Raw genomic sequence first — 12,881 nt, 5'->3', positions numbered from 1 at the left:
CTGTACGAAGGGTGACCTTTAGGTCAAATTTTAGAACAAGGTAAACTGTACAGGGGCGATATTTTTATAGCATCCGATTAAGTACAGAGGTTACGCATATCCCCGGCCATTTCAACGTAGTTCGAGTGTCTGTTTAGCGCAGTAGAGATTATTGTGAACAATGAAAGGAAGCCGCTCTTTCTAGAGAATATCAACGAACATCTTTGCCTCACGCGGCAAAAGTAATATTTAGCGAAAGGTCTCTGATACTCTTCTTAACTACATATCGAGATTAATTCATAATCTAAGTTGTACATTGCACCGTTTATCACAGATTCAGCACAAAAAAAAAAGACTTTTTTTAATATTTTGCAATGAAATAAACGAGACCGATTAATCGATTAATTAATCGATTAAAGGATGGCGATTAATCGGGTTAAAACTTTTAATCGACGCCCAGCCCTAATAATTATCCGATAAAAAGTTCCGCTTGATTCCTAAACGAATAATGCCGGCGTCCAAGTATTGGCCTCGAGATCGACCTAGAGGTGGCGCTACGGTCGCGCTATCATCATCGTCAAAGCGGGGATAGGAGAACGGCCGCCCGGTCGCGCGCGAGACGGCGTAGATTCTTGCGTTTATTTTGTCGCATACTATCGGTGGGAAAACAATTCTAGCGGAAAAGGATGCGGTACTGTTCGGTGCTTCAGTGAAGATCGAATCGTGTTGCCAGCGTGCGGCCCAAATTTACATAATCGCTTCTGTGGGTGCGTCGTCTGCTCTACGCAGACGTTGGGAAGCATTGATCACCACGACTGATGCCTGTCTCCGGCTGAACTGGAATATTTATGTTAAATATTTGTTTCTTTTAAAATAAATGCATCGATTCATCAACGTAGGAATTTAAAAAAAGATTCCAACCCAGATAACATAATACTGGTACTGTGGGCTGTGGGCTGTGAAATCGCAGTTTCTATGCTTTTTTTAACGTCTAGCTTTTGCAGTAACATAAATATTTAGAATAAAGATAAGTTAGCGCTGTATTGAAAATTACCATGCTATTGAGTTCCTCTGCCCTTTTGCTGTGCCATAGTATGGGTAACTTTTTTGGAGTCTGAACAAATCTACTGCGTTGCGATGAGGAGAGAGTGTGTCTTCAAGTAAAAATCTGCAAACTTCACGGCTGGCAGGACAACTGAAACAAGTGAAACAAACTGTTCTAATATGTCTGCCACGAGTGGAATAAACGAGTGTAAACGAGCAACGCAGCAATGTTCCTGTTATTAAATGCTTTTCTCGGTAGTGTGAGTTCACCCGCTTCGATTTTCTTGGTGAGGGCCGCGGATGTCAAGAGGCTAATACTATAAATTTCTGGCTAAATAATCTTGTATTCAAACACAGTAGACTCTGCAACCCCAACAAACGACGCGCACCACGACACAGACAGCATCAGCCGCAGTGATACTCTTTTACTGATGAGGGCTAGCGACCTTCACGAGACTTTCCGATCATCCTCCGCCCTCACCTATCGTATATCGGGACTGGGCAGTTCATCGATTAACGTTCAGATTATTCAAGTAATGCTTTAATTGAAATTTTTTTTGCCGGTTAATTGGAGTCTTGTGCTGGAGAAAGTCAACAAGGAGTAAAAAATGCCTGCTTTAATATTTTTGACGTCTTTACTTCTTTTGTGACACCGGCTTGCACGGTAAACCACTTCAGCGCGGTTTACCGTTTATCATTTCGCCGAGGGTGATTATACTGTCTAAATAAGAACTTAAAAAAATGCTTCATTTTAACCCGTGTTCATATCTATGTAGGACTCACAACGTGAAGTTTATAATCTGAATGCAATATGCCATTTATGACATAGTAAAACCAGTAAAAAAAAGTGTAGTTTTAGCGTCTTTCACGCAATATAACCGGGGAAACATCAACATACGGATTTATTGATTGATTAGTCTATTGAAGGATAGGGATCAGTCGGGTTAATTTTCTAATCAAACCACAGACCCACTCAACATTCAATGCTTTATGAAAGCCGCGGTTTGTGCGAGATAACAAAAATACGTGGGACCAGCGATTGTATAAAAATAACACACTAAGATTATGGAAGCTTCCGACTTAATAATAATCGCTTTGCTGAATTTCTACGCATGGCAAACGATACAACACAACCTTCAGTAAGAAGAAACGGCAACAAAAACATAAAACATTTAATAAGGAATGTCAAGCTCAGCCTAAAACGGGCTTGCGTCGTCGAGATCCATGCTTCTGAGCGTGCGCCCGTAGCAGGCGACGCACGGCGGTATCCCCGCTTTCACGCGTTTCCGATTTCGGCCGCACGGTGACGGCACGGTTCGATCTCGAGGCGAATACCTTCATATCAAATTGTTAGAACTGTAGGGAAGATTGTGTGTTTCTTGAAAAAAGATTTCGGCCCCTCCCATCCGGTCCGCTTTCCTATAGGCCTCAAATAACGCGGACCAATCTTTCCTTTTGTCGCAATTCCATTTGGCTGCTTCCGCAAATTATGAATGTTGTAGATATGTCCAGTGGCTTAGTGCTCACTTTTTGAATGGAACCGAAACTAAAAACGGACCAATACAAGCTGAAGTGTGCAAGACACTTCAAGAGAGCCTATCATAGTGAAAATGAACTTCTCTAATGTGGTAAGTAGGGTCAGCCAGTTCGTAATTTTTTATCCACTTTTGAAAGGCTCCTGAAAAACAGGAGTCATGCGATTTAGAGCAGCTCGTTTTAGCGAATACCGTTTTACCGACCCCAGTTCATCGAATGCCTTTATAGAGAAACCAAGTTTAGAGAAAATGGCGATGAGCCTCCTTTTAGCGAATTCGGTCGCCGCGATCGACGTGTGCGGATAACTCTGGTGAGTTAACATTTTTGTAATGAGCCGCCGCGGACTGCCGGCCGCGAAGCGGCGGGAGCGCAGCGGGGGGCTTGGGTTAACACGCGCACCAGTGATACACGCGCGAAGTAGAAAACCCTTTTTTCATTAGCGTCCCCTTTTCGATCAACGGCACTTCTCTATCTGAGGCTCTGCTTTCTCTAAACTATGCTTCGATAAACCGTACCCGTTCTCTAATACCCCTGTCAGACGGCAGCTAAAATGGCATTTACGCCAAATGACATTCAGGTTTTCAAATGACATTCAAGATGGGACCTGCCAGACGACAACTAAAATGACATTTAGGTGATGTTCATTGCGATTGCATTCGCCAAGTCGAATCAGTCACACAGAGTATGCTTTTGCGGTAGCGATTATTAATTCCGCAATAAACTATTTGTTATATTTTGTTTGAAGTAGATGAAATTTATGAAACACCGCAAAGTGTTTTTTAAACGAAGTCTGCTTTTTGATGAGACGCTTGCCGCTTGGCGGCTTGGCTTGCTTGGCTTGCTCAGTGGGCTCCCTCCTTTGTTCAGCGCCGTGTCTCGTTTCTTTTTCTTCTCTTCGGCTGCCGTCGCTGTTCGTTCCGCACGAGTTTCCCCCACTTTTCCACGTGCGATGGATCCTGCGGTGGACCCCGTGGACCCTGATCCGGCTGCCGCCGTTGCGATGGACGTACTGTCGTGTGCTGCGTATGTTATGTACGTGCCCGCTCTGCAAACAAGTAGTTTGTCTACTTTTAGCGTGGACATCAGGTCTGCCAGGAGGGAGGCGGATCTCCTCGAAGAGGAGCTTCTTGCGAACAGCGTTTTGCTTGCTGCCGCTGCTGCTGCGTCAATGACTGACGCCGTGCCGCGCAGCGTCCAGGCGTTCGTGAGGAACGAGCGGTGGTTTGAAGATACACTGCCAAACTTGCCTGCTTATTTTTTCAAGCAGTCTTTTCGCGTGATGCCGACCACGTTCCGGTACCTCGTGGATGTGTGCCGGCCGCACATGGAGCGTGAAGTGACTGCCATGCGTGCGACCATATCGGTGGAGAAGCGAGTAGGCGCTTCCTTGTACAAGCTGTGCTCCACCGCTGAGGACAGGACCATCGCCCACCTGTTCGGCCTGGGACGCTCCACGGTGAACGAGCTGTACAAGGAGTTCTGCACAGTCGTTGTCTCCGCTCTCGAGCCCGAGTGGGTGAAGATGGTAGGCGCCGCCGAGCTTGCTGAGCACGTCCGGGAGTTCGAAGCTACCTTGGACTTTCCGCAGGCCATAGGGGCACTTGACGGCTGCCATTTCCCTGTGTCGCCACCACAAGCGGACGCCACCGACTACCGGAACTACAAGGGCTGGTAAGTACCTTTTTCCGAAAGGGAACCGTATATAGCCTCCATTATTTAAGAGATTATGTTTGGATTAGCAGTACAGAATCTGCATGTCCTAGCATTCCCGAGTTTAGACCACATAGTTTCTAGCCACATTACCAAATTTTTTTTTCTTCCAATCGCTATTTGGGAACTTACTGCTTGAAGACAGAGTCAGTGGAACTGTCTGACCAACATTGCTAAAATGTGGTTTAAAAAAAGTGTTTTTTAGCCAATGTGTTCCATTACCTTATTGGGGGAGGTAATTATGTGGTGACCCAGCAGGCTAATTGAGTGCTTTGTCACGCTTATATGCAGGTACAGCATCATCCTCCTTGCCCTGATGGACCATAGATACCGTTTCCTGTATGTCAACGTCGGAGCGCCAGGGCGGTGCCATGATGCCCATGTTTTCCGGAGGTCGGCACTGGCAGGCATTCTAGAAGGGCCAACCTTCCAGAAGCCCATGATCACCATCAATGGGACCGCCGTGCCACCACTGATCCTCTGCGACCAGGCATTCCCGCTTACGTCCAACCTGTTGAAGCCGTATCCGCGGACGGACGTCACGGACAACTCCACGCAGGCGGGGTTCAACAAGCGGCTGTCAGCTGCACGCAGGATTGTTGAAAATGCCTTCGGCCGAGTGAAGGCACGGTTTCGCCTGATCCTGAAACGCATGGAGTGTGACGTTAACAACGCCCGCCTGATCGTACGAGCCTGCTGCGTCCTCAACAATATCTGCGAGCACTTCAACGATGGCGTTGAGGCCCAGTGGCTCAGGGATGCCCAGCGTGTGGACGGCGTCCACATCCAACCGGTCTGCGCCATGGACATCGAAGCAGACAGCGGACAGAGGATCAGGAACGCCATTGCTGTCTACCTGCACCAGCGCTCCAGGCTGCAGCACTGAATCCCTGTTGCGTGATTCACCACGGAGGCCCCATGTTACTGGTGGCATGGCACTGGCCTGTCTAAACATCAGTGCTGTCTACATTTGTGCAAGACAACTGAGGTGCACCCTCGGGTGCACTTGAGTCGTCTTGCACAGATGCAGACAGCACAGATGTTTAGACAGGCCAGTGCTGTACCATCAGTAACATGTAGCCTTCGACCAACCAAAAAAAGGCCCTTTTCAGGGCCAAACAAATAGGCTTTTGGAGCTTGCTATACTGTGAGACCATGCCCTCCCGTGTCTCGAGTAAATGCTTCATAGGAGTCATGAAATGTGCCTTTCATTCTTCGAAACAAATTTTGTTGATTGAATTATTCCAGTTTATATCTCAACTTCTTTACGAAAAATATAGAAAGCTTTGTAAGGCTTGGCAGATGTTTAGTGACAAGTACATATCAATAATATATGAAATATGTAAGCAATGATTATGATATTCATTGGATATTATTGAATCATTGGATAATATCAAATGATTTAGAACAGAAATTACCTAAATCATTGGACATTTTTTCTTATATTTGGTGGCAGGTTAAGGACCCATTCGATGTTATATCTCTAGCGTGTGGTTGTTGCCCACCACCTAATCAAGTGTCGCAAAAGGCAAAGCTTCAGAGGCAGAAATCTGCACTCTCAACTGTTACCACAGCTCTGAAATACTTCATATTTTGATACTAATACCGTATACTCTATCCTAAACATCCCCTTTTTTTCACACCCGCGATGTTCAAAGGGGGGGGGGGGGGGGGGGTGCGCTTGGAATCTCGAAAATACGGTAGTTACCTTGAGAGAAAGTCATCCGTGAAATTTTCCTTTAACAATATCTGCACAAATGGCACTAGACTTCGTTGCTACGAGTGATCCCAACCAATTGAGTGCTGAGCAAGCTCCTGTGCTCCCTCCAGACACTTGCATGGCATTGAATTGAATCCAATGGCACGTGTCTGCTGCAACCTTGTCATAAGGGTGAAATGGAGCATCATGCCTAGCATTAAATGCCGAGGTAGAGATTATTTCATATTCAGCAGTTTCCTTCACCTTGCAGAATATAATGATTATATAGAGGTCTATTGCTACAGTAAATACTGATATGGGCCTCCAGCACTGAAGTTGCACAATAAAAGCTGCACTACACTGCAGCTATTTAGAAATTGCCCCGGTAGTGCAACAAAATCCAGAGATGTCCTTAGCTGGCATGCAACAAGCAATGGCATGACCAAAATGTCGTAGGTGACATGCTGTCATGCAAGCTTATGCCTAATGAAGTACAGGCGGTGGTGGGTTTCATTCAGACAGAAGAAAATTGCTTGGACCACATAGCTAGTACATTCTTCACTTGAGATAACTGAAATGAGCCTGCACAGAATGATTGTTTACTTGGAGGCTTTATTAAGGAACGCCATCATGGCAGCCGCAAGGTCTTGTTGAGACTTCGCCATTTCTCTCTGTGCTTTCACAGCGTCCTGCTGGGTCTTCAGTGCCTCTCGCTGGACAGCCAGCTCCTGCTCCCTGAGCTCGAACTCTCTGTTCCGCGCTGCTTCGTAACTTGCCAGCAGTTGAGCTTGGCGATCCATAATGACTTTGAATGCAGCAGTGCTGGGGCCCTGCCTCTTCCTCTTGGGCCCTCTCGGCTGGGCCTCGTCCGTCGCCTCGCTGCTGCTCCCGCTACTTCTTCTTGAAGCCGTGGCGGAGTCGAAGCCAGCACTGGTGCTGGCATCTGCGCTTTCGTCCTCGACATCCGCAGCACGCTCCCAGTGAACATCTTCCTCGGGGGTGCTGCCTTGCGTCTCCGAAAGGAGCTGTAAAGGATGTCACAAGACAAGCTTTCCATATAGAAGAACATGAACTTGCTAGTGGCCAAGTATTGCCCGCAGCCACCCTGCAAGGTGTTTCTCAAGACGAGAGTCAAATTGTATCTGAAAAGCATGCAGCGTATACAAAAGGCCACTTCCAGAAAAAACAATTTCGGCGTAATGTGTTCATTATTTACAGTCGAGTAATGACTTTTGAATTTGTAAATTTAATAGTATGCTTTTAACAAGAAACTTCATCAGCATCATCGGAAATCACTTAATTTATTTTAGAAATGTATAAAGCACATAGAGGACTTTACGGTGTCCTGAACAAAAAGCTAGATTTTGATCATTTTCTAGGTTTCGGTTTTCTGTCTGGGCACTTTTTTGGGCCAGCGGTTCTGCCTTCCAGCGAGAGGACAGTTGAATTCTCACGCTGTTACACAGGAATTAATGCACACAAAAGCAGATACCAGCACAACCATGCGACAAAGTGTGATAGTTGAAGAGCAGTTAAATACGTCGAAAAGCTGGCACCCCTCGGTAGAGCCGCTCTCAAAAGAAGCATGCGCCATTCAGAAAACTGCAGTTTAAGCCGTGATGTCCATGACGCCAGGAAAGCAGTGAAAGCGATAAGCTGGTAGAGCGATACAAACCCTTTCAGGTGCATTTGTTGCCGAGTTCTTAAGAGTCTCACTGACTAAAACTCCATTTCATTGCTAGCAACGTACTGGTATATACACAAAGTACAGTCACAGTCTTTGCAATCCCCCAGTCTGCAAAGGCTTTCAGAAAAGCTTCACAGCTCTGCCACCATTTTAAACTATTGAGTCAATAATTGACACCACCACCAGCATCAACAGCAACACACGTGAGACGGCCGACGTGCATGAGACACTTCTGTTGAGACGCAGCTGCGTGAATAACCTCTGGCAAAGTCCAATTAAGGAGCATTTAGCATGAATGGAAGACCAATGATATCAGATACCACAGCAACCTATTTATTGAAACACTTTATTTCTAACTACATGAGTAATATATCCTTTGTCGGATGGTTTTCTGCTTACATACAAAAACATGCCACCTCGCTTCAGAGTGCAGCGGAACTGCTGCTTGGACTTCACCTGACTACACGCCTGGATTTCTTGAAGCCCTCTACAGAGCTAAATGTCCAGGGGGCACAGTACAGGCAGCTGTTATCCAGAGGTCATCGAGCATGTCAGTTTGCTTTTGGTGAGCGTGTATGTCAAGAACTTCCACCCAGGAGACCGTTTGCTGAAAAGAGTCATCCTGTCTCGTGCAGGGCCTTTGTCCTACCAATTGTGAATGAAAACGTCTGGTGGTACATTCAATTGGCAACAGCACCTAGACCACCTGAGGCCATGCGGGTCTACCGTTCCTGGCATGGAAGGCATCAATCTGGTGCTTCCGTGCTTTGGAGCGTCCAATTGAGTGCCGGAGCCGGGGAGTGAGCCAGAGACAGTAGAAAGATACGTGGGGGTCAGTGCTCCTGGCTGGGAATCACAGGCAACACCGGCCTGAGCGACGGTACCTGAGCGACCACCTGGACGTTCAACAGGTTCGAGGTGGTGCGGGGCTATGGAAGATGGCCATCGTTCCGGGACTCGCGTACGCAAATGGCGTACTCGTCCTCTCATCGCAAACGAGAGAGTTCCTGGAGAGAATACAGAGGGATGCGGGAAGAATGGCCCTGGCAGTCTCAAGAACAGCACCCAACGAGGGTGTCCAGGGGGACCTGGGCTGGTCGTCCTTCGAGGCCAGAGAAGCCAGCGCCAAGGGACTGTTCAAGAGGAGAGTGTGCAGACTCCCGGATGAGAATTTTGCCCACCGCACCCTGCGCTACTTGATATACCAGGAAAGAGGCACCAAATGAATGCACCGCCTCCGAAGGCTGCGGGACTACTATGGTTTCGAACCGATCTGGCTGGAGTCTGCGGGCGAGAACCAGGAGGGCCCAGCGGCAATCAGAAAGGGCATCCGAGCGGTGGAGACGGAGAGATGGAGAGCGGGAGCGGCGGCGAAGCCGTCCCTCGCGATGTACTACGCGGAGAAGGAGGCCATAGGGAAAGAGCCCTGGTACGACAACTCGACAGGCAGTGGACTCCTCGCAGAGGCCCGCATGGGTACATTACGGATCCGGGTGTGGAGGGCCAGGTTCACCGAGGGACAAGAGAGAACGTGCATACTCTGCAGGCAGACCGACGAGACGACGGAGCACCTGGTGCTGCAGTGCCCACACATTGTACCGGTCCGTAGTACAACGGTGCTACCAGCAGCACTGGCTTTCCGAATCAGTGCAGAAAAGGGGAGGAAGAACAATCGATCGGCGGTAGACGTGAAAAAGAGGCGGCTGGAAGTCTGGTGGAGGCCCTGGGGAGACACATCGGCGGAGGGAGTGCAACCGATCAGCGGAACACCAAGCGGAAGCGGAAGTCGCGGGAGGCGCGACTGACTAGGCTAGATCCAGTATCCGTTACTGTTGATCACCCGATACAAAGGGAAGAGCCGTAGACTCAAATCCAATCCAATCCCAGAGAGGATTCGGGGCACTCTGAACTGGTGCCACGATTTTGTAATGCACTTTTTATCTAGCGTAGAGGAGTGTGTTTTATGTGGTGTTAAATTTTCCCGCTAAATTCGGCAGGAAATTATTCCGAATAGGGTGGCGTCAGGTGCGACGTTAAAAGGGTAAAATTTTCCCACTAAACATGGCGGGAAATTCTCCTGCTAAATCAAGCATGAATATTTCCTGCCAAACGTAGCGGGAAAATGTTACCCTCGTGATGTCACATGTGACGTCATGTGTGACGTTATTATGGGAAACGTCCCATAATGTAACACGCGGTTACGGCGACAGCGACGCCGCTCAACCCGGAAACAGGCGCCCAAGAGCTGCACTCTAAAACAATGTATTAATAATGCCTGGCTCGACTAGCATGTTTCGCCCACACACCAGGGGCCCTAAGCTGGACACTTGGCGAAAAGGTCGGCGAGAAATCTGGCGCCCGTGATTGGTCGACGCCGCACTTGACCTTGGCGCCGGCCAATCATAGCCGCCGGATTTCTCGCCGTCTTTCTCGCCAAGTGTCCAGATTAGGGCCCCAGACGAGAAGTGCACACGAAGCACCACTGCTGCAGCGTGACGTAAAAGAGTTGGTGTATACGGAGCGCCCACCAACTATGTCCATCTAGGGCTGGCACAATGGTACGGTTCACCAAGAAATGCACACAGGCTCCACTCTCTATAAGGACAGAACACATACAAAACATGTAGACAAGAAAAAGCCACGATTAAAAACTGAAGTATGGATACCTCCGAAACTGCTGGTGTGACTCTCTCCGAGCAGTCGCTCTCCTCTACCAGGCTGCTGTCATTCACGGGCAGCGACCCCAGGATTCGATGTACTTCCCAGTAAAAGGGCCAGGTGATACCACCAGACCCAGTGGTGGTGCAGGTCCTCTGGTGTCTTCTAGGGAATTAAATTGCAGTGAGTGGCAGGTTTCCGGTGAAAATCTTCAACATATGTGAAACTACCCGTATAGCTGAAATAAGCGTAAAAGCAATGTCGGAATGGGGATGCGCACATATTATGCTAGTTGTTCTATTCCCCTTACAGATGAGGCCGATGATATGAAACCTGTTGCTGCCGCATCACGTAGCACTGTGCACTTGGTTGCACAGTTGCAAACATTGATGACGTGATAACGCTATCATCATTAATTTTTTTTTCGATTTATTGAGACACGCAGTTACGCGCTATAAACGTGTTTGTTATACATTTAAATGACTTTGAGAATACAAACTCATCGTGAAATTCTCGCGTCCCTGATTAGCTGCTGCTGATTCAAAAAGTTGCTCGCTTGTTTCGAGCCGAACAACCGGTCTCGATCCCAGCATTTTGTGTCGATCTAAGGAAAACCCCGCTAGCAACCCCAAAATTGCTGAGAAAGTTGCCCCGTCCGAAGTGGGCCTCACGAAACGCAGCCGGAAAGTCAGCCTACATACGGGACTCCCCACTATTTCGAGGTACGCAATGCAGTTGTGGCGGGTAGGCGAGCATCGCCCTGGTCGCCGCTCCTGCCAGTTGCATTGCGTGCGTCCTCGCACTACAAGAGTCTGAGAACGGCAGGACGCTTCTTTCGAATGCCCTGGCTTCAACACGCGCCCGCTCCGCGTGTTGAAGCCAAGGCCCTTCGCCGCGCCTTGGCTGGGTGTGCATGCCCGGGGACCACAGACTCACGAGAAGCCAAAACGCTATCGAAGGTACCGAGCGCGCGGGGGAGGCACTCTGGCAGGCTCCTCTCTTTTTATTATCAGTCACTACAGCAGGCTACGTTCAACTCACCGGTACGTGTTCGACAGGTTCTCTATCTTGTGATGCACCTGGTCGACGGTCTTCTTAAAGCCCGCCTCGGCCAGTTTCGCCGCCATGTCGGCGTACACACCAAAGTTCCTCTTTGCTCTTCGGAGGTCCTCCAGGCGATCCTCCCATATCGCCAACAACACCCATGTTTCGTGGACGCCCCACTGGACGCGAGGCTGCCCCTTCTTGCTCCCGCCGCTCCCGCTTGCCTCCGCGCCGGCCGACATCGTTCACGTCAATGTTATTACAAAATGCGAAATATATACAGAAAATACACTCGATTGAATATATATACACAACACAGAAAATAACACGCTATTAAATGATGAAATAAAAGTAAACGAAAAAGAGAGATAATTATAAAAGAAGAAGAATAACAGGGATGAACGAAAGTGAGCAGCGAACGAGCAGGCGAACGAGCGGACAAGGAAGCAAACGGACAGCGAATTAGGCAACCTGGACAATAAGCCAGAACGCGAGTATATTAAACATTTCAAGTTTAAAATATGCACAAAATTTTCATCTCGTTGTTATTTGTTTTAAAAATAATGAAGATGGAGCTCATTTTTGGAAATAATTAAACCGTTTTATTTCAAATAATATATCAGTTGATGTTTATTACAATTGCAGTCGCAAAGTCGGGCACTTCGGGCGTCTCGCGAAAACACTATTTTTCTTGTGTTGTCTGCTGGGACAACAGAATATAAAAGAAAACTGGGATATAGAGTTGCGCACAATGATTTTTTTTAAATATGTCAGGCTTATGACGAAACTAAATGTTTGTGGCTAAACGTCGGGCGAAAGGTATTAGCCAATGCAAGGTCGTTGAAAGCCGATCCGTATTCCGAGCCTTCTGAGCTAGCGCGCAGCTGACCCAGCTGACAGCTTCTCGCTATCGATTGTTTCGGTGATTTCGCTCATGTTTGCTTGCTGTGGCTGTCCTTCACGCTAGAGCTTCGTTTGCCGTGTTCACTTCTACGTTTGCGAAGGATCCTGAATGCCGTATTGCGCTTCCGCCGTTGCTTTCTGGCGGTATGGGTCGATCTTGGTTCGAGCGTCTCCGGCTTTTGAGAAGGCTGTCATCTCCGTCGTAGACGAATTTCTCTAGCTTCGCCGCGGTATGACTTCTATCGAACAGGTGAGTGCTGTTGCTACAGAAACTAGTGGCTCACATGACGTCCAAGCATACTCAGCAAATGAACGCTGGTTTGGGGACAGACTGCCGTACCTACAAACGTACTACGTCTACAAGCGGCCGTTTGAATGATGCCGGCGACGTCATCGGGGACCTTCTGAATGTGTGTCCGCCCCACGTAGTGTGCTTGGTTGGCCAAGTGACTCGTCGGTACAGATGTCGCTGGTCTGCCGCTGGCGTGGCCTAAAAAGAGGGGAGGAGCCTGGGAGAGGGGAGGGGGAGGGGCTATTGCGGAGCGCCAATGGCGAGGTGCGCGGAGGGGCGCGCGCCGGGAAGCAGGCACGGGCGCTGCGGGCTCCTATTTCAGTTGCTTT

The 12,881-nt window shown here is 48.5% G+C and overlaps 2 protein-coding genes across 2 annotated transcripts; one reads left to right on the top strand and one right to left on the bottom strand.

The window, feature by feature from the left end:
• Positions 1–4,081: 4,081 nt before the first annotated feature.
• LOC120848854 (protein ALP1-like) lies at positions 4,082–5,155 on the top strand. Its single transcript, XM_040220894.2, has 2 exons — positions 4,082–4,230; positions 4,561–5,155. The coding sequence occupies exons 1-2, from the start codon at positions 4,082–4,084 to the stop codon at positions 5,153–5,155; spliced, it is 744 nt and encodes a 247-aa protein (XP_040076828.2).
• Positions 5,156–6,567: 1,412 nt separating this feature from the next.
• LOC121835444 (trihelix transcription factor GT-3a-like) lies at positions 6,568–11,542 on the bottom strand (the record flags this gene model as incomplete). Its single annotated transcript, XM_042289644.1, has 3 exons — positions 6,568–6,993; positions 10,322–10,478; positions 11,355–11,542. Coding segments are annotated over 3 exons (771 nt in total), but the record flags the coding sequence as incomplete, so codon positions are not given.
• Positions 11,543–12,881: the final 1,339 nt, after the last annotated feature.

Source organism: Ixodes scapularis, unplaced genomic scaffold (genome assembly GCF_016920785.2).
Source record: "Ixodes scapularis isolate PalLabHiFi unplaced genomic scaffold, ASM1692078v2 PGA_scaffold13__105_contigs__length_92229423, whole genome shotgun sequence".
NCBI lineage: Eukaryota > Metazoa > Arthropoda > Arachnida > Ixodida > Ixodidae > Ixodes > Ixodes scapularis.
This window is presented reverse-complemented; position numbering and strand designations above follow the sequence as displayed.

What these genes read in the sequence shown, in the direction of transcription:
- LOC120848854 (XM_040220894.2), top strand. Translation starts at nt 4,082, where the DNA reads ATGGTAGGCGCCGCCGAGCTTGCTGAGCACGTCCGGGAGTTCGAAGCT. An exon ending in TACCGGAACTACAAGGGCTG is followed by an intron (nt 4,231 to 4,560) that starts GTAAGTACCTTT and finishes GCTTATATGCAG; the next exon opens with GTACAGCATCATCCTCCTTG.